Source organism: Ranitomeya variabilis, chromosome 6 (assembly GCF_051348905.1).
Source record: "Ranitomeya variabilis isolate aRanVar5 chromosome 6, aRanVar5.hap1, whole genome shotgun sequence".
Lineage (NCBI taxonomy): Eukaryota > Metazoa > Chordata > Amphibia > Anura > Dendrobatidae > Ranitomeya > Ranitomeya variabilis.
The window spans coordinates 506631970-506653432 of record NC_135237.1 but is presented as its reverse complement, the minus strand read 5'-3'; the positions used below and the strand labels follow the sequence as shown (position 1 = coordinate 506653432).

Here is a 21463-nt window from a genome sequence, read left to right as displayed (position 1 = left end):
TCTAAAACGGGTCTCAAAGGATTTTTTTTTTTTTTTTTGCATAGAGTATGAAATAAGGCCATCTGAACCCGGCCTTATCGAAAAATATACTGGGAGTGCTTCACTAACTGCCCCCCTTACCCCCACACCTGATTGTACCCCACACCTTCACTTTTTTCTTTTTTTTTTAATGGTGTGGTGTATATAATTTTGTGAACATTGGCATCCTGTTTTCTTTCCTTCAGACTCCATCTTGATTGCTAGCTCTCATTTTGGTATTCTTCCTCTGCTCCCTATTATCAATCCCTTGATGAATCCTTACATATCACCCTGGCAGCTAGAGCATGTATAATCTCTGCCTGCTGTGGTAACAGTGTTGATTTTCCTCTGCTTTATATCCTTCTAAATAACTTAATTTTATTATTAGCGAATATATTATAAATGTGTGAGTAAGAGAGGCAGAAGTGTGAACTCCTACATTATAACTGTGTAAAAGGAGCTGTGCAGTAATCATCATTATCTGTGATACAAGCTGCTTTCTTACACCAGTGCAGCCAAACTGTGACTGCTATTGAGCTGATGCGAACCTGAAAAAAGTGCAAGTAGTGACAGCGCAGCAACCCAATAGCGGCCGTTGATTGATTGTGGGACTCGCTTAGGTTCTCTGGGGGCTTCACGTGATGCTGTGTCGACATCGATAAAGCAGCGCTAGTGCAGGAGGTGAATTTGGTGTATTTTCTGATTTACAAAGGGGATTACGTATTTTAAAACAAGTTGTCCAGGTAGTGCACAACTCCTTTTAAAACAGGGACTTCTCAGCTGTCCTGACATATAGAATGTTGTAGTTGGAAGGGACCTCCAGGGTCATCATATCCAGCCCCCTGCTCAGTGCATGGCTGCTTTATATAATTCCTGTGTTATCCAGAAAACAAGATTTCTGGAACATCTTTTCTTTGATTTGTCCTTTGTTGCATTACTTCCTAGAAATATGTATTAATAGATTGACAAACGGGTGGTACTATTCCCATTGTCAAAGGGGTGTGGCCCTGCTCAGTTTAAGGGCGTAGTCAGACGGACTCATAAATTAGGCCAAGATCGGACCACAATGCATGGAGTGGCAGGTAGGCATGAGGCTGTCATACTCTGATTTATGAGGCCTCCGGCTACGTCCTGACACAGCACTGACTGGACAATGGCAGACTTTATAGGAACTTATAGGACTTAATTACTCATTTTTTTCTAGCAGGAATAAACGAGACTGTAGTAAAATGTTAATACATGCAGTGGATTAGTTGAAAAGGGAAGTTATACACATGTTGTCCATCTGGCACCCTTTAGTGCACAGATAAAAGCTACAAATGGCCTGTCAGACCATCCTAGCGGGCTTACTGACAGATTCTCAGTGAGATCATTCTGCAGCCAGCACACAGGCTATGGAAGGAAAACTGTGCAAAATACTTGATGAAGCCCAATTGCAAAATTGATTTTTAGCCTTAATGATATAAAAGCAAAAAAAATGTCCTCACAGGTGGACAATTCCTTAAAGGAGCCTAACATAAAAAACTATTCTATTAAATTTCTCTTGGTTTGACCTTTGCTTGTAAGAATAATCATGTTTATGATGGCTTTTTATTTTAATTGAAAATTGTCACTTCAAGCACTTCACAGTCAGTGGAAATGTACAGATATGATGAAAGGTACGTGGATAATGGACAGATCACAGTGGCTCGTGAACTATTACACAACTTGCTACTTGTGCTGCCGATTCCTTCTGCACATTCATTCCCCTGATCTGGAAATTCTTAGCTCCTAGTCTTTCATTTTGTTGTCTTTGGCGCCCCCTTGTGGTACGTAGGTGAACTGCATGCCTTTAGGAAACACATCTTTAGATGGGCCAGAATGTGATTATTTTGTCATTAAAATGGAGGCATATAATTTTTTTCAGACCTTAGAGCAGAGGTTCCCGACCATTCTGACCTTGAGCCACGTTCACCTACCAAAGGGGGTCACGAGCCACATTCAACTGTGAGAGAGAGGGTCGTGAGCCACATCCAGCTCCTGCCCACTCACAGTAGTGACACCCAGAGCCCTCAGTTAAAGGTATAATGACAGCCACAGCTTTTCCACTGAAATCACACCAAGGTAGTATGCAATCTCCGAGGTTTACGAACTTGCCCCATTCAGGTCTGCTCTTTAGCACAGGGCTACACACAAGTCAACTAGAGATCTGTTCTTAATATCGGTTTGTTACACCTGGAGCCATACATCGCAGGCCTGTGAGCCAGATGTGGCTCTCGAGCGGCTGTTTGGGGCCCCCCTGCCTTAGAGTATTACACTTCTTGGATTTTTACTAGAGAGTTAGTGGCAGAAAAACTAATTTCCATTAGGTGAGTCTAATCCACAGCTTTTCCAGGCTAAGGGCGTTAGAAAATCACATCGGAGCTGTGGACAGGAGCATGGCCCGTGCCTGGTCAACTGCATATTCACACTTTTTTTTCCTGTTGTTTTGCTACACTGATTAGCAGTCAGTCAGCTGTCATAATGGATTATGCAGCAATTCTGGCAGTGATTTTCGAAGTAAATACAGCAATCTCATCAGGTCCATCATATCTATTTAGTAGAGTTGAGCAAAAAGATTCTCGCTGTCATCAACCGGTGTGAACTTTGCTCCTCCGTGGCCATCCGAGCAGAGCAGTGGTCACTTCTGGTGCTGGTTCCTTTGTTTGGTCCAGCATCCGGGTTGCCTATGATATTTACTAATGCACAGACATCATCACTAGGGCTCATTCGATGTCATGTCACAGAGTCTAGTAAACGGCAGAGGCACAAAGATTGCCGGGAGGTGGCCGCTGGCCGCAGAAGACACGACTGCCCTAGCCCAGCTGCCTCCTCGGGAGAAGGGGCAAACTGAGCACTGGATCCGGACAGTGCAGATCTTTTTGCTCTGTACGATCTGGTAATCTTGCTACGATCTGGTAATGTGAGCCGTTTTGCGTTGTGAAATCTGGTGGCAAATCCACTTCTACCATAGCAGATCCATAAATCAGAGCACGGTTTATTCTGACTGCTCCAGATATCGCTCCTATTTTTTACATCATGTCCTCTTTCCCATTCTGACTTCACTCTGGTAGAAATGCTTGAGAAGGTGGAAATCAGCCCAAGGAGGAGCAGAAGTAATTAGGATATCACACTCGGTGATCTAAGCCGGATAATTCGGACCACCTGACTAGTAACGGCACACTGCCGGTTTGGCTGCATGGTGTGTTGCGAGACGGAGCAGATAAGGGGGCTCTGACAACCCTCCCGGTTCAGTCTGTTGTTAATTGCTGGCTGTCCTTCCCTATAACCATTATGGGAATATATACGGCTGAGATGTGATGTGTGTTCTGTGCAACAAAGAAAAGATTACATGTTGTAATCCCACCCATGGCGTGTCACAGTGCGACTGTCCGCTACCACTCGGTTGTGGCGCTGATTGTTTAGCCGCGGTGCCATAGAAGCAGAGCCTGTTCTGCTTCACTAATTACAAGTTGGGTGTTACTGGATTCAAACATTTCCAGGGCCACTCAGAAATGTGCAAGTTTAACACTTCAGAATAAAGTGCAAATTGAGGTAAACCAAACTAGGACTGCACTGTGCCCGAAAAGCAAAAGGAGTCAAGTACAAATATGATGACGATCATTAAATGGCTGGCTAGTCTATTCCTAGGATACACCCATACCCGATCGAGGGGAATCCGCGCCTCTGCACCGCCATTAATCAGCTGTTTGAAGATGCCGCATAGCTAACTGGAATGGGTCGGAGCTGGGATCCTAGACATGGTTTTCTTTGAGATTGCAGGATAAAGCTGGGCACTATTCTCAGCCATCTCTGGAAACCTTATAGAGAATAGATGGAGCGGTGCTGTGCGTGACCAACCACCAATTCACATTTTTGGGATTGGTGGTGATCCCAACAAATGGACCCCCAATGATCAGCAAGTTATTACTTATTGATAAAAGGAGCAGTCAGCTCATCAGTCCAGGTACGCAGCGAAATACTCCAGCAATGGCAGCAGTGCAAACAATAGCCGGCACTCGCATCTTCTTAAAATAATAGCTTCATTGATCCAGTAGCATTAAAGGCACAAAAAATGGTTGAACGCAACAGCACAAAAATTCAAAAGGCAGAAAAGAAATATCCGCTGCGCTCCCAGGCGACATGTTTCAGACCTACATGGTCCTTTGTCAGGTTTCCCTACAGTTTTTCTACCATTCCAAGCTTAGGTCAGGTTTGGGCACGGTGTGTATTGGGGCATATGACCGCAAATAGCAACTCTGGATCTAAAGCCTCAATGGACATTAAGCTAAAGCTGGCAAAACGGGTGAAAAATGAATAAAGGATGAAGCATATTCAGGTTTAATGCTCGATCCTTTGTGTTCTCCCTGCAGAGCTTCATTCTCCCTACTCCCTATTAAAGACACATGCACGCTCTGCCGATCCGAGCATGTATGTGTATGGAGCAGATGGGGGAGATGGCTGATCAGCGTCCTAATGCATCTGTCTGCCATTATTGCGCTTTTCTGAAACACTTCCACATGTCTGCGTAGGAACTTATGCACAGCAGCCTGTCTAAAGTGATAGAGCTGCAGTGTAAAGCATGGCGGAGCCTCAGATCAGATAATGAATAGATCAGAGATGTAATCAGTGTAGCAGTCACCGATTCCTCGCTACAAGGAAAAACTGGAAAAAAACCGGTGGAATACGGTCTTACCTGGGTAAAAGCAGGATAACACTGCTCAAATTGTGCACACAACCACTAATGAAGCTTAGGCTGCTGCAGATACAAGGAGAGATCAAGAGAAGAAACTGGAAAAGAATGGGTTAACCCGCGCTGCTGTCAATAATTCGAAGTCCAAGGAAGTGTGGGTTAATAGTCAGCGCGTTTCGAAGTATACAACTTCATCAGGAAAAATCATGGCTCATCCTGATGAAGAAGGCGAAACGCGTTGGCTATTAAATCACACTTCTTTGGATTTCGATCTTCTCATTATTGACGGCAGCGCAGGTTAACCCCTATGGTCCCAGCTAGCAGGTAAGTGCCACCTTGCAGGCGGCATGCGTTTTACTACCGTGTGGGAGAAGCCATGTCCTTTGTTTTCCCATCCTTGCGCTCCATATGGGGCGTATGATTCATGCACTGGATTATCATCAGTTCGGCTTTGCATTCCAGGAACATTACTGCCACTGATTGGAAATGCTGTTGTATCCAATGCTGGAATCTGTTCCTTTCAACAATCCCCCAGCATCTGCTCCGCAGATCTGTTACTAAAAATGGCCCGCTTATTTTTTATTTATTTTTTTTTCTGGGGGGATGAGAGACTAGTAAAATATTGCAGCCTTCATAAATTGACCTCACACTTAATGTTTGCAGAATAAAGGTGCCTCCCGTGGCGCTCCCCAATCCCATTGTCTTTGCTCGGCTTTAATTGTAAATTACGACCCAGAGAAGTAGTCAGAGCAATAAAACGCGCGGCGAGAGTTCATTGTTTTCCAGCATGAAACTCCTCGTATTTATAGAAAGGTCTGAGGTTTTGTGTGATGTGGTTCCGGCAAAATACATTTGTATAAACTAAATCTATTTTTCGCAGGCGATGCAATTGAGAACGTTTCTGTGAAAGCCAATCTTGAGGATCATACTGCTGGGTAACCCTTTATGTTCATGACCTTCTGTGTATTTCAGGAGGAAGATGAACTGGACTCTCATACAATGGTGAAGACCAGCTCCGAGAGTGCCGGGACCATGAGGGCGGCCAGCACCATGAGCGAAGGAGGCCAAACTATGATCGAGCATAACAGTACCATGCTGGAGTCCGATCTGGGAACTATGGTCATAAACAGTGATGAGGAAGAGGAGGAGGAAGAAGACGGCACGATGAAAAGTAGGTGGTCCTCCGGTTGTCTCATGTTTATGAATGATGAACGTGGAATATGAAGTGTAAGAGTAGCGGAGCACACATTATCCAGAGCACCACGTCTGTACCATTACTTCTTGTATTCCCCATTGTAGGACAGTTCTGGAGAGTTTTTTCTTAGACCTCCATGGTGAATAAATTGACAACTATTTTCTTCCATTTTGATCGTTGTAGAGACCAATTTACCGGGACGATTTCTGCCCATAAGGGAGTGACTATTGGCTGTATACAATGGCCGCGTCACACGGGCCAACACAACTGTGTAGGGACAGAAGAGTCATCAATATGATCGCCCTGTCCCCGTATAGCTTGCATGTTATCTGCAGCTTGTTTCCTATGTACACAGGGGGATGTGCTGCGGACCACCATGGTTTTCATGCCTGCGTGAATCCAGTCATCCGGCATGCTAGTGTATTTCTCATTCCTCGGCTGGTCGGTGGCATGTTCACACTGGTTTACGATTGGAAACGGTAATGTTTGTAAAATGTAAATTGAACTGAAGACCATTTTTAGACACTCACCATTGACAAGTGGAATGGGATCACGGTTATCAGCTTCTTAAAAGGTTGTTCCCCTCATTACAGACGGATATTGTTGGATAGTCCTTGTAAAATCAAGCAATTTTGCAATTTACCGCTGCTTAAAATTTGCAGTCGTTTTTTTAGGTATTAAGTCTTTTCTTTGGTTTACAGCTCGGTGGTCGGTCTCCAAGGTAACGATCTATAAACAAAAGTACAGCTGAAAATGTAAATAAGCAATGTAGCCTCCATAGTTTTCATACATGGACATAAAGCTGCTTAGAATGGTTTCCACAGAAATGCTACGAGGAAAGCACAGATGGCTTTCGGTGCACAACTACAGCCATTGTAGATCCGCGGCAGAAAGTGGAGGGTCAGCTTTGTCTCTATGCCGAGATTCCACCGTACGTGTCTATTAAGAATAATGCTCAGTGTGTGCCTTACTGGGAATGGAACTGCGTCTGGCCTCAACCTTCCAAACTCTGCTCTATATGGGCCCTGTGTGTGCCTGGTCATGGAAGCTCTGGGTAAGGGTAACACATGGCGGTGTCCTGGCCTCAGCAGGTCTGATCTCCATTCCTGCCCTCAAGACGATCCGTCACCTTCATGGGCTGTCCTAGGATAAATGCCTCTCGTGCCTCCGACCAGCCTCCTTTGGCCGGCTTCATAATGATGTGTGAATTGAGCTTTATACTGCAGGATATTGAGGGGTGAATTAGGTATGTTTACGTTCATTGTAAAAAAGCGGAAACCTTTACCATCAGCTGCATGCTTTGACTTGTCCTCAAAAGAAATGTGTCTGTGGCAAGCTTATAGTCACAAAGATGAGAAATCTAATCAGCGGAAGCTTTACTGTATGCTCCTTACTATGCGCAGCATTTTCTTACCTTCTATGAGAACCTCATTGTATGAGAAGCCCAGTGGATGACATTCATTACATATTTGTCCACAAGATGGTGGTAATGAGCAGATTGTCACTGGCAGCTCTGATCCATGTTTCCCCAACCAGTGACTCTGCCCAAACCAGCATGTCGTTACTGTCACCCACCGTTACCTGCATTCACCACCGAGAATACAACATGCTAAACAGCTGAGCATTCCTTGCTTTGCTTGATTGAATATGGTCCGCTTTTGTTTCTGTTTTAATACCTGGTCTTGTACAATGACAGACAAGAAATGGAATGGAGGTCGAGAATGTGCAGAATCCAGAGCCCTGATTACAGAATCGCTGAGGGTCCCAGTGGTAATCCTATGGATAGGCAATAACTTATTATTTTGGGAATAACTCTTTAAACTATATGGAGGGATAAGGAAGAAAAGGAGTGAACAGCGCGCAACATAGTGCCGACTGGGCATCCACAGGCAGACATTGACTGCAGAAGAGTCAAGGAAATGTTTTATCCATTTTCGCTGCTGAATTCATAGCCACACAGCTCAGTACTGCTGTCTAATGTCTGCTGTCTAATGTCTTCTGTCTGCGTGCTGCAGAGATAGAAGAGCAGGAATCCTTCTCTTGTGAGCAGTGTATGGTAGACGAAACAAAAAAGGAAAAAAAGATATGCACACTAGTGGGATCAGCCAAACATAATGTATTTTATTAACAAATCACTTCAAAAGAGGCAACAAGAAGGACATGCAATTAAAAACATTTAAAACCAGATAGACCAACCTAGATCCCCCCAGGAACTTCCGGATATGTGCTGACACAGATTGCTGTCATGCGCCTGCGCACACAAGCGCTAAGCCGACCGGCAAAATCTCAATGCGCAAGAATAACCATGGATACAAGAACGCCTAGCAGCCTCCAGTGGGCCCAGAGCGCATGCGCTAGCGAATAAACAGGAATAGTATGGTAAACCAATTGTTATTTATCATACGGTCGTAAGCAAGGCATTTGATATACATGCAGGTCTGTCACACAAAGTGCCCACATACTAAACGAAACAGCCGGACTTTTTAATGCGCGGGCAACAGAATGACCATAAGGACAAGAGCGTTCGGCAGCATGTAATGTTTGCAGAGCGCATGCGCTGGCCAATAGACAGAAATACCGCTAGTGAAGCCATTATTATTTGCATTGCGAAAGTAACCAAGGCCTTAAGTATGAATACAGATCAAGGGCATCACGCTTAAATAGCATTTGTAAATAGACTGCATACAAAGAATGTGCACGCGCCCACCATCACCATAATGGTTACTTGCTGTTTGCAAGTACTATAGGCCACCCCAAACTTGAGAAGAATATGGGATCGAACGCATCACGCTAAGATAGTATTTATAGAGAAACTGCGTACAAAAAATGCGCATGCGCCCACCATCTCCATAGTGGTTCCTAGCCGCTTACAAGTGCTATAGATCACCCAGCAGTAGAGCAGAATATAGAGAGTATACGTCGCATAAAAAACCTATAAATACGGACTTTTTCTGCTATTTGGCATATATTCATGACTGGGTGACATGAGTGCCCCCATATCCCAGCCGATATAGATCCAGAGGTACATGCATAAAGGCTTAATCATGGTAGTAATAAAGAATATATATACCAGCCGGCTGGATTATCGTCCATAAGCATGTTTATTACAATAATGCAGTCCTGGGTACAATGCCCAGGAAAGAAGTGTACGTGTATACAATTATGCACATATCATAGGGACCATCACTGCTGGGTACGCCAGATGGCACAGTGAACCCTAATTCGGCAAGTAGTGTAGGGGGTAAAAGATATGAACCATGAAATAAAGTACTTTGCACATAGAAGTGTACATAAGGATACCCCAGCACAGTATAACGGACCCCCCCAATGGAAATGTAAAGGGCCCATATAGGCTTGGCAGACACATACAAAATATAACATGTAGGTTGCCCCAAACCAGGAAAGGACGACACGGACAAATGAAAGCCGTAGTCCCCAAGGGGTCTTAAGTAGGAACAAAGCAGACGCTCTAGGTCAAGGCCAGGCATGCTTACACTGCAAAGACCAAAAGCATACATGTCAATAAGTGGAGTTACAAAAGATTTTTTACAGGCCTACAATTCGGACCGGTATTGTCCAGATGAACACATAAGTTTACCCGTACCCCATTCTGACTCAGTAATAAAATGAACCATTAGGTTAGATAGTAACATTTGTGTATATTGCAATACTTATAACAATCAATAATAACATCTCCCGTCAAATAGAAATAACAACCTACCCAACCCCACTGCCCCGTAGACCACCCCCTTTCACTAACATGAGACCTAGAGATGAAAAACACACAAATAGAACGATCAAAATCCTGCTATTTCAGAATAGGGCTGGGTACAGCTGGCAGCAGGGTGAAAATACACGGGCAAGATATGTTTCATATTGGTCCATGAGTTCCCGGAGTCTTTGCATCGATCCGCACCGTAATTCTGTGGGATAAACAATGGAACCATCGTATTTGGTGCATCTGTAAAGACAAATAATGTAAGTAAACAGGCAAACTATATTCTCACATGGACAAGACAAGCCCTAAGTCTGTTTATAAAAGCCCATAAAGAGGAACTCCTCATTGAAACCCACCGGGGCCCGACTATTTAAATTATAAATCCACTTTGATTCTCTCCTTAATAAGTCCAAGGTGATATAGCCACCCCTAATATCGGGTTTTACCCCTTCCAAGCCCATAACTCTAATACCCCTAGCAGAACCGCCATGTGCTTGTAAGAAATGTTCTGCCACCGATGAAAGTTTCTTACCTTTCTCCAGGTCCTTTTTAGCTGTGTTAATACTGGAAAGGTGCTGTTGTACCCGACGTCTCAGTTCCTGTGTTGTATATCCCACATAGTTTGGGACAACTACACACCAAAGCATACACAAGATTCCTAGTACGGCAATTGAAATATGCAGGTGGCTGAATCTTCCTTGGTATATGTGGAAGTGATAGTCCCCGTTCCGAGATCATATAACTGCAGACATTGCATCCACCGCAAGGGTAGGAACCAAAAATACGACCACCAGTACCACTTTTATTGGTTGTACGTCTAAAATGGCTAGATACCAATTCATCTTTTAGATTACGTGATCTCCTAGCTACCATCTTCGGAGTAGTGGACAACCAAGGAAGGAGTTTAGGTTCTGTCAATAGAATATCCCAGTTTTTCTTCTGACTATCATAGACATCCCCCCACTGGTTGTGGTACATGGTAATCAAGTCAATTGTCCGTGTAGAATTCTTCCGTCTTGGTTTTAGTATATCCTCCCGTACACATCGCTGAGAATGTTGGAATGCTTGTGATATAACTCTGCGTGGGTACCCCCTAGCTTGGAACCTATCCGTTAATTTTCTAGATTCCACCTGAAAATCATCATAGGCCGAACAATTTCTCCTTACTCTTAAAAACTGGCCCTTTGGTATGCTGTTGCGCAAATGGGCTGGGTGTGCGCTATCATAATGGAGTAGGCTGTTCGTGGCTGTCTCTTTTCTGTGGAGGTTTGTAGTAGTATAGTTCTCTCCTAAGGTCATCTTTAGATCCAAAAAGTCCACCATCGTGGAGGATATCTTAGATGTTAGTCTGATGTTCCAGGGATTCTTGTTGAGGAAATCAATAAAGACATTGCACTCATCCAGGGTTCCGGTCCAAAAGAACAGAATGTCATCTATAAACCTGTGCCATTCTAGTACGTACTTGCGAAAAAGATGGAGATTATACACATGGGTCTCCTCCCACCACCCCATATACACATTTGCGTACAATGGTGCGCACCTCGTGCCCATGGCTATACCAGACGCTGGTCTATAGAAGGTGCGATCAAAGATGAAATAATTCTTTTCAAGGACTATCTTTAAAAGATCCAAAATAAAATAATCATGATCCCTGTCACTGCTTGATTTTTTGTCCAAAAAATATGCAATTGCTTCAAGTCCAAGTCCATGTTCAATGTTGGTATAGAGGGATTCTACGTCAAGTGTCACAATGAGTGTGTCTTTCGGTATCTCAAATTTGCCAATCTGTTCGATAAGATGCATGGAATCCCTAATATAAGACCCTAAAGAATAGACAAGGGGCTGGAGGAAGTAATCAATATATATGCAAGGTCGAGGTAGTGTATGGTAGACATCATAGCAGCTAGTCTCCACACACCAGCTGAGAGAGAACTGAAAGTGAAAAATAGTGTGATTTCTCCTATTCCTAAAGTTATGTGAAACAACGGGTGCACATAACGCCTTCAGGATACAGGTGTTATAGGTCTTCAAGACAGTGATTTTCTCATTTTTATTTGTTTTTTATCTTGAGCTGTACTGGACATCTTCTTTTATTAAAACGCCCCATATAAAATAAAACCGCATAAACTCACCTGCCGGGCCAACAAAGATCAGGTGATGCCAGTGTTACTTCCCAGTGCTCCAGCTTGAGACAAGTAATATTTTTTTTTTCATTGGTGCCATTGTTTACTGCATTATTCTTTGTGGTCCATCTGATTATGATGAGAAAATTGATAAGGTTTTTCTTTAGCTATTTTTGTGCAATATGTATTTTTTTTTATTATAAAATTAATAATCGTTTGCGTCATACTCTGAAAGCCTCTACTGTTTTATTTTCCATCCACAAAGTTTTGCCAGGGATTGTTTTTTGGTAGAGATGAGTTGTCATTTTCATTGTTAGCATTATGACTGGTTCTAATAGGCAGCAATGGGGGTCCATGATGTCCTGGGAGTTTAGTAAGTGCAAGAGGAGTCCTATAATGCCAGGCGGAGGCGGCAGGTTACAGAAGTGACTGTAGTATAGGGAGATAATAGATTGTTTTGTTGGTTATTTGTTATACACATATACAGTAGCTTTTCAGCACGCCCTTTGTGTACACTGTGCATGCTTATAAACAACATTGCTGCATTAACAAATCTGCTACATGCACGCGTACCCTCTAAATACCTCTAAATACGTGTGCACCCTCACAGTTGTGCCAGCTGGACGCCCCAGTTGTGCCAGCTGGACGCCCCAGTTGTGCCAGCTGGACGCCCCAGTTGTGCCAGCTGGACGCCCCAGTTGTGCCAGCTGGACGCCCCAGTTGTGCCAGCTGGACGCCCCAGTTGTGCCAGCTGGACTCCCCAGTTGTGCCAGCTGGACTCCCCAGTTGTGCCAGCTGGACGCCCCAGTTGTGCCAGCAGGACGCCCCAGTTGTGCCAGCTGGACGTCCAAGTTGGGCTAGCTGGACGCCCCAGTTGTGCTAGCTGGACGCCCATATCTTGGCTGCACACTGTGTACACACTACCACGTTTTGAAGTTCCATCCAGTGATTGCTGGACTCCTCATATAATCTGGAAAGGTTCTTCAACTAATCCGTAATTGATATGCATGCCCTGGTAGTTCTGTCTCCTGCCCTGCATCGATCAGAAAGATCAGCATCAGGCTGTAGGAGAAAGAACTGTACTGTCTCTGTTTGGGAAGTGCGCTCTGTCAGCATTCTCCTCAATCACAGGATGCGGTCTCCAGACTGAGGGTGCTTTCACACTGCATTTTGTGTCCTCGTTGCGTCAAATATCCGGGGTACGGACGTATGCACTGACACATAGACTGTAATGTTGATGGCAGAGTGACCATGCGCTCTGCCGTGCGTCATTTTCTGGAGTGTACTCCTACAGGAGGTGAACACTTAGACGTAGTAGACTGCATCAGAGTATCTGCCTTCTGTCGGCGTACACTGTCAAAAAAGTGCATAGCAGAGCGAACGTGAGCCCTGCCATCACCATTACTGTCTATAGTACCATCGTTGCATGCGTCCGTACCCCTTTTTTTTTTGCTTTGGATTTCGGACGTACACTGTGTTCCAAATTATTATGCACAAAGAGTTTAGGAGTTATAAGGTTAGAATTTTTTTGTCATTTAAACTCATTGATGGTGTTGTGTGTCAGGGCTTTTTATATCACTGAAAGCAATTGCAGATACCTGTGCAAATTAGTTTGGCAGGTGTGTCCAAATAAAGGCAAGACTACTTAAGAAGGCTGTTCCACATTATTAAGCAGCCTACATTTTTTGCCAAAATGGGAAAGAAAAAGGATGTGTCGGCTGCTGAGAAGCAACAAATTGTGGAGTATTTAGGTCAAGGCATGACTACAATCAACATTGCCAAGACACTTCATCGTTATCATCGCACAATCAAGAAGTATGTAGCTGATTCCCAGCACACACGTGTGCGTGCTGATAAGGAAAAATTGAGGACTCTTTCCAACAGGCAATTGCGTAAGGTTAAAAGAGCAGCTGCAAAAATGCCTTGTCATAGCAGCAGACTTGTTTTTGAAGCTGCTGGTGCCTCCAACGTCCCCAGAACAACAAGATGCAGGGTCCTTCAGAGGTTTGCAGCTGTGCGTAAGCCATCCTGTCGACCACCTCTATCCACTGCAAACAAGCAGAAACGGCTCCAGTGGGCCAAACGATACATGAAGACTGACTTCCAAACTATTTTGTTCACCGATGAGTGCAACGCTCGATGGTCCAGATGGATGGAGTGGAGGATGGCTGGTTGATGGACACCCCATGAAAACATGGCTAAGGCGCCAACAAGGAGGAGGTGGAGTAATATTTTGGGCTGGAATCATGGGGAGAGAGATTGTCTGCCCTTTATGATCCCTGAAGGGGTAAAGATGAACTCCATAATCTATGTGGAGTTTGTAAAACAACACTTCCTGACATGGTTCAAGAGGAAGAACCGTGCTTTCCGCAGCAAGATCATTTTCATGCATGATAATCCACCGTCTCATGCTGCAAAAAACACATCTGCATCTCTGGCTGCTATGGGCATAAAAGAGGACAAACTTATGGTGTGGCCACCATCTTCCCCTGACCTCAACCCCATTGAGAACCTCTGGAGCATCATCAAACGGAGTGTCTATGATGGCAGGAGGCAGTTCACATCTAAGCAACAGCTCTGGGGGGGGATTCTGTCCACATGCAAAACAATTGAAGCAGAAACCATCCAAAAACTGACAAATTCAATGGACGAGAGCGTTCAGAAGCTTCTTTCGAATAAGGGGTCCTATGTGCAAATGTAACATCACCTAGAATAAAGTTTTCACTTGAAAACTGTTTGATTTCATTTTGTAATAAGCTGATAATGCTTATAACTTCACAATTGACCATTTTTTTTGTTCAAAATAATAAAAAAAAGGTTGAAAACTCTGCTGTGCATAATAATTTGGAACATGCATTTTGAGTGTTTATTTTTAAAAAAAGATAATGTCTTCATAGGCAGTTTGTTCCAAAACATTGCAATTATACTAGAATAGTAGATGACTGGAAAATAACAATGACTGCAATTCAGATGGGTAATTTAGAGAAAATATGAGGAAATATTATTTGCATAATAATTTGGAACACCGTGTATTCCCAATGGGAACATAGAACGCAATGTGGAAGCACCCTAACACGCACACACTTTTTAGCAAGATTTTTTTCTTTTGCTATAAAGCTCGTCTGAGGCTAAGTTCCCACAATGAGTTTTTGGTGGGGGGTTTTTTGCACTGCGTATTTTTGAAAAAGGGTTAGTAACCTATTCTACATGGGTGCAGAAAATCTAAAAAGCTCGTTGTGGGAACGTAGCCGAAAAGTCAGAAAAATAATTTACTGTAATTCCTTCCCTTTATGCTGAATAACGTCTATTTTTACACCTTCAATCCAGCTTCTAGTGTCACAAGATTCATCAATATTTCATAGTAAAAACTGTTATGATTTTCCCAATGGCAGGGAAATCAAAATAACAACGGACTAGCTCTCGGGTGATGGGAACTAAAGTGACCGTGACCTGAACCTGACACGACACTGGAAGTAGCCGGGGAGTGTTTCCTACGATGCCCTAGACACCACGCGCCAGCCGGAGATCTAACTACCCCTATCAGAGGAATATACAGGCCTGCCTTACCTCCAGAGATGAACCCCAAAAGGAGATAGCAGCCCCCCACAGATATTGACGGTGAGTCAAGAGGAAAAGACATACGTAGGATGAACAGCAGATTTAGCACAGTGAGGTCCGCTTACTAGATAGCAGAAGTACAGGAAAGAGTCACTTCACGGTCAACTTCAAAACACTACTCAAAAACACCATCCTGAAATTACTTTAAAACTCCAGTGACAACTCATGCCACTGGAGTGGCAATTCCAGTCCACGAGAGCTTCCAGCTACAGAGAGTCACATTGCAAATAGCTGGACAAAAATAGCATAAACTAGAAACAAAATTCAACTTAGCTGAACAGGATCTTGAGGCAGGAGAATGCAACAGAATGCTACTGATACATTGTTGGCCGGCATCAGACCAGCAGCCAAGCAGCCTTAAATAGGAAACTCCCCTAATGGGTGTCAACAGGTGATCAAGGATAGAAGAAGGCAAATAAGTGGCACTACCATAAAACACCACCGGTGGAGCCCACAAACAGAATTCACAACAAAAAACGCAGAGTCATATACTGTATTTCAACAGGTTGAGAAAACACAATCAGTTTCAACTCTTCTGAAATGATATATTCTCTCCAACTAGATGATCTGTAACCCACAATGTTATGGTTACTGAGTTAATCATCCAGCCCTTTTACAAGGCTGATATAGTGTCGGCCATTACTACCTCTTGTGGTCAGGCATTCCACAGTCTGACTGCTCTAACTGTAAAGAACCCTTTCCTATTTAGCTTTCAGAATCCGCATGAAAAATCACAAAAGCTCCATCAATATTTCCAAGTTTATTTTCGTGCAAAACCACAAATCCTCATTTATTAGCAGCGATTAGAAATGAAATGTTAATTTCTTAACGATAATTTGTAGATAATTACATTGAATGACTTGTTCTTACCCTCTGTTCTGCTCTCCGGGTAAGTTTATCAGCCGGTAATTACGCCCAGGTCTCTGAGTTCTCTTGCTGCCCACGGGGACGGATTGTGTTGTTCTGCATCTAGCCAACACAATTTTTATTTTTTTTTTGTCCCATAACCGGCCAGAAATCCCCTTCCGGTTCATTGTTCATTGCTTTTATTTACAAAAACTGCCTCCTTCAAGACACAGGACAATGGGACGCTGTGGTGGACGTGCGCTTGTTAGTGTCGTTCTCATACTGCTTCTGTGCATATTATCCATATTATCCATTCGTTTCACTGAACTGAGACCCCGAGAATAAAGCTACTTGTTTGATTAGCAGGGTCACTTTGCTTCACATCAGTCAATTTATTTCTTAAAGGAACATTAAACCTTGAAACTATTGAATTTATTACTATCATTTTTTGTTTTATAGCGGGTAGAAAGACGTGGGAATAACTAGATTTTACTCACAGTAAAAAACCCAAAGGTATGAACTGCGATATAACCTGGTGTGCATACAGCGCGTAAGCGCACGTTCACACTGGCCACTGAACAGAAAAAACCAAAGGCCGAAACCATGATTAAATACACTGCAGTAAATAAAATAATAGTGTAGTGCATGAAAATAATATATGGTACTAAGCTTGATAAAAAACAATGCAAAAGCCATCCCACCACTTCACGGTGACCGTAATTGGGACAGTCCTAATTCTAATATCAAATAAATAAGTGGTTCTGACCTTGTACACATGTAGCAATCCATAACAGGTTTCATAGTTATGTTCACATTTAAATTGTCAAAACTTAGAGATTTGAGATTATGAAGAGGATTTGCTTAGTTTCTGTAACAAAAAAACTCGGTTTAAATTATTGTGTTTGCACTGATTTTTTTTTTTTTTTGGTGGGAGCAGAAACTCTAAAAATCCTTCTCAAATACTAAAATTTGTTCTGGTGATATATTAATGTACTGATGGTTCTGGTGATCTATTCATGTAACTACCCTGTTGTGAATTTGGATTCTGGGCTCCCCCGGTGGCTACTGGTGGAATTGAACTGGTGTCTTCATCTTCTCTGTTCACCTGTTCCCATCAAGATGTGGGAGTCGCTATATAACCTTGCTGCTCTGTTAGTTGCTTGCCGGTCAACAATGTTATCAGAAGCCTCTCTGTGCTTGTTCCTGCTCCTAGACAACTACTAGATAAGTTGGACTCTTGTCCATGTTTGTTTTTGCATTTTTGTTCCAGTTCACAGCTGTAGTTTCGTTACTGTGTCTGGAAAGCTCTTGTGAACAGGAATTGCCACTCTGGTGTTATGAGTTAATGCCAGAGTTTTAAAGTAATTTCTGGATGGTGTTTTTGATAGGGTTTTCAGCTGACCATGAAAGTGTCCTTTCTGTCTTCTGCTATGTAGTAAGTGGACCTCAAATTTGCTAAACCTATTTTCATACTACGTTTGTTATTTCATCTCAACTCACCGCCAATACATGTGGGGGGCCTCTGTCTCCTTTCGGGGTATTTCTCTAGAGGTGAGCTAGGACTAATATTTTCCTCTGCTAGTTTTATTTAGTCCTCCGGCTGGTGCTGGGCATCTAGAATCAACGTAGGCATGCTACCCGGCCACTGCTAGTTGTGCGTTAGGTTTAGTTCATGGTCAGCTCAGTTCCCATCTTCCAAGAGCTAGTTCCTATATATGCTTATGCTATGTTCTCTTGCCATTGAGATCATGACAGTTTGACCGGCCCTCAAAGTGTTAATTGTTTGGGCTGAAGCAGGAGAAAAAGAAGTGTTGAAGGGAAATTTTTTTTTTTTTTTTTCCCCTCAGAGTTTTGCTGCCTAGCCCTTAATTGCTGTCTAGCTGCTTCTTACCTCCTCTTAACCCTTGAATGGCTCTGTGTCCACCTGTTTGTAATGGATCTTCAGAGTGTAACTGCAGGTTTGAATAATCTCGCCACAAAGGTACAAAATTTGCAAGATTTTGTTTGTCATGCACCTGTATCTGAGCCGAGAATTCCTTTGCCGGAATTTTTCTCGGGGAATAGATCCGGGTTTCAGAATTTTCGAAATAATTGCAAATTATTTTTGTCCCTGAAATCTCGCTCTGCCGGAGACCCTGCACAGCAGGTCAGGATTGTGATTTCCTTGCTCCGGGGCGACCCTCAAGACTGGGCTTTTTCATTGACACCAGGGGATCCTGCGTTGCTCAATGTGGATGCGTTTTTTCTGGCCTTGGGGTTGCTTTATGACGAACCTCATTTGGAGCTTCAGGCAGAAAAAACTTTGATGTCCCTATCTCAGGGGCAAGATGAAGCGGAAATTTACTGCCAAAGATTCCGTAAATGGTCTGTGCTTACTCAGTGGAATGAGTGCGCCCTGGCGGCGACTTTCAGAGAGGGTCTCTCTGATGCCATTAAGGATGTTATGGTGGGGTTCCCTGTGCCTGCGGGTCTGAATGAGTCCATGACAATGGCTATTCAGATCGATAGGCATTTGCAGGAGCGCAAACCAGTGCACCATCTGGCGGTATCCACTGAGAAGTCGCCAGAGAATATGCAGTGTGATAGAATTCTGTCCCGAAGCGAGCGGCAGAATTTTAGACGGAAAAATGGGTTGTGTTTCTATTGTGGTGATTCTACTCATGTTATATCAGCATGCTCTAAGCGCACTAAAAAGCTTGGTAAATCTGTTTCCATTTGCACCTTACCGTCTAAATTTATTCTATCTGTGACCCTGATTTGCTCTTTGTCATCTATTACCACGGACGCCTATGTCGACTCTGGCGCCGCTTTGAGTCTTATGGATTGGTCCTTTGCCAAACGCTGTGGGTATGATTTAGAGCCTTTGGAGACTCCTATTCCTCTGAAGGGGATTGACTCCACCCCATTGGCTAATAATAAACCACAATACTGGACACAAGTAACTATGCGTATTAATCCGGATCACCAGGAGATTATTCGCTTTCTGGTGCTGTATAATCTACATGATGATTTGGTGCTAGGATTGCCTTGGCTGCAATCTCACAACCCAGTCCTCGACTGGAGAGCTATGTCTGTGTTGAGCTGGGGATGTAAGGGGGCTCATGGGGATGTACCTGTGGTTTCCATTTCATCATCCATTCCCTCTGAAATTCCTGAGTTCCTGTCTGACTATCGTGACGTCTTTGAAGAATCCAAGCTTGGTTCGTTACCTCCGCACCGAGAGTGCGATTGTGCCATAGATTTAATCCCGGGTAGTAAATACCCAAAGGGTCGTTTATTTAATCTGTCTGTGCCTGAACATGCTGCTATGCGAGAATATATAAAGGAGTCCTTGGAAAAGGGACATATTCGTCCATCGTCATCTCCCTTAGGAGCCGGTTTTTTCTTTGTGTCTAAGAAAGACGGCTCTTTGAGACCATGTATTGATTATCGGCTTTTGAATAAAATCACTGTTAAATATCAATACCCATTGCCGTTGCTGACTGATTTGTTTGCTCGCATAAAGGGGGCCAAGTGGTTCTCTAAGATTGACCTTCGTGGGGCGTATAATTTGGTGCGAATCAGGCAGGGGGATGAGTGGAAAACCGCATTTAATACGCCCGAGGGCCACTTTGAGTATTTAGTGATGCCTTTTGGTCTTTCTAATGCTCCGTCAGTTTTCCAGTCCTTTATGCATGATATTTTTCGCGATTATTTGGATAAATTTATGATTGTGTATCTGGATGATATTCTGATTTTTTCGGATGACTGGGACTCTCATGTCCAGCAAGTCAGGAGGGTTTTTCAGGTTTTGCGGTCTAATTCTTTGTGTGTGAAGGGTTCTAAGTGTGTTTTTGGGGTACAGAGGATTTCCTTTTTGGGATATATTTTTTCCCCCTCTTCCATTGAAATGGATCCTGTCAAGGTTCAAGCTATTTGTGATTGGACGCAGCCCTCTTCTCTTAAGAGTCTTCAGAAATTTTTGGGCTTTGCTAACTTTTATCGTCGATTTATTGCTGGTTTTTCGGATATTGCTAAACCATTGACCGATTTGACTAAGAAGGGTGCTGATGTTGCTGATTGGTCCCCTGATGCTGTGGAGGCCTTTCGGGAGCTTAAGCGCCGTTTTTCCTCTGCCCCTGTGTTGCGTCAGCCTGATGTTGCTCTACCTTTTCAGGTTGAGGTCGACGCTTCTGAGATCGGAGCTGGGGCAGTGTTGTCGCAGAAAAGTTCTGACTGCTCCGTGATGAGGCCTTGTGCCTTCTTTTCCCGTAAATTTTCGCCCGCTGAGCGGAATTATGATGTTGGGAATCGGGAGCTTTTGGCCATGAAGTGGGCTTTTGAGGAGTGGCGCCATTGGCTTGAGGGGGCCAGACATCAGGTGGTGGTATTGACTGACCACAAAAATTTGATTTATCTTGAGACCGCCAGGCGCCTGAATCCTAGACAGGCGCGCTGGTCATTATTTTTCTCTCGGTTTAATTTTGTGGTGTCATACCTACCGGGTTCTAAGAATGTTAAGGCGGATGCCCTTTCTAGGAGTTTTGAGCCTGACTCGCCTGGTAACTCTGAGCCCACAGGTATCCTTAAGGATGGAGTGGTATTGTCAGCCGTTTCTCCAGACCTGCGGCGGGCCTTGCAGGAGTTTCAGGCGGATAGACCTGATCGTTGCCCACCTGATAAACTGTTTGTTCCTGATGATTGGACCAGTAGAGTCATCTCTGAGGTTCATTCTTCTGCGTTGGCAGGTCATCCTGGCATTTTTGGTACCAGGGATTTGGTGGCAAGGTCCTTCTGGTGGCCTTCCCTGTCACGAGATGTGCGAGGCTTTGTGCAGTCTTGTGACGTTTGTGCTCGGGCCAAGCCTTGTTGTTCTCGGGCTAGTGGATTATTGTTGCCCTTGCCTATTCCTAAGAGGCCTTGGACGCACATCTCGATGGATTTTATTTCAGATCTGCCTGTTTCTCAGAAGATGTCTGTCATCTGGGTGGTGTGTGACCGTTTTTCTAAGATGGTCCATTTGGTTCCTCTGCCCAAGTTACCTTCTTCTTCCGAGTTGGTTCCTCTGTTTTTTCAAAATGTTGTTCGTTTGCATGGTATTCCTGAGAATATCGTTTCTGACAGAGGGACCCAATTCGTGTCTAGATTTTGGCGGGCATTCTGTGCTAGGATGGGCATAGATTTATCTTTTTCGTCCGCTTTCCATCCTCAGACGAATGGCCAGACCGAGCGGATTAATCAGACCCTGGAGACAT

General features: G+C 43.8%; 1 protein-coding gene across 2 annotated transcripts in view; it reads left to right on the top strand.

The window, feature by feature from the left end:
• Positions 1-21463, top strand: part of STK3 (serine/threonine kinase 3) — a 252731-nt gene that overhangs the window by 152301 nt on the left and 78967 nt on the right. For both annotated transcript variants that reach the window (XR_013217065.1, XM_077270873.1), the window contains exon 9: positions 5702-5900. Coding sequence is in view for 1 of the 2 variants with exons in the window: in XM_077270873.1 (XP_077126988.1) it covers positions 5702-5900 (199 nt within the window). In the remaining variant the exon portion in view is untranslated. The remainder of the gene's footprint in view (positions 1-5701; positions 5901-21463) is intronic.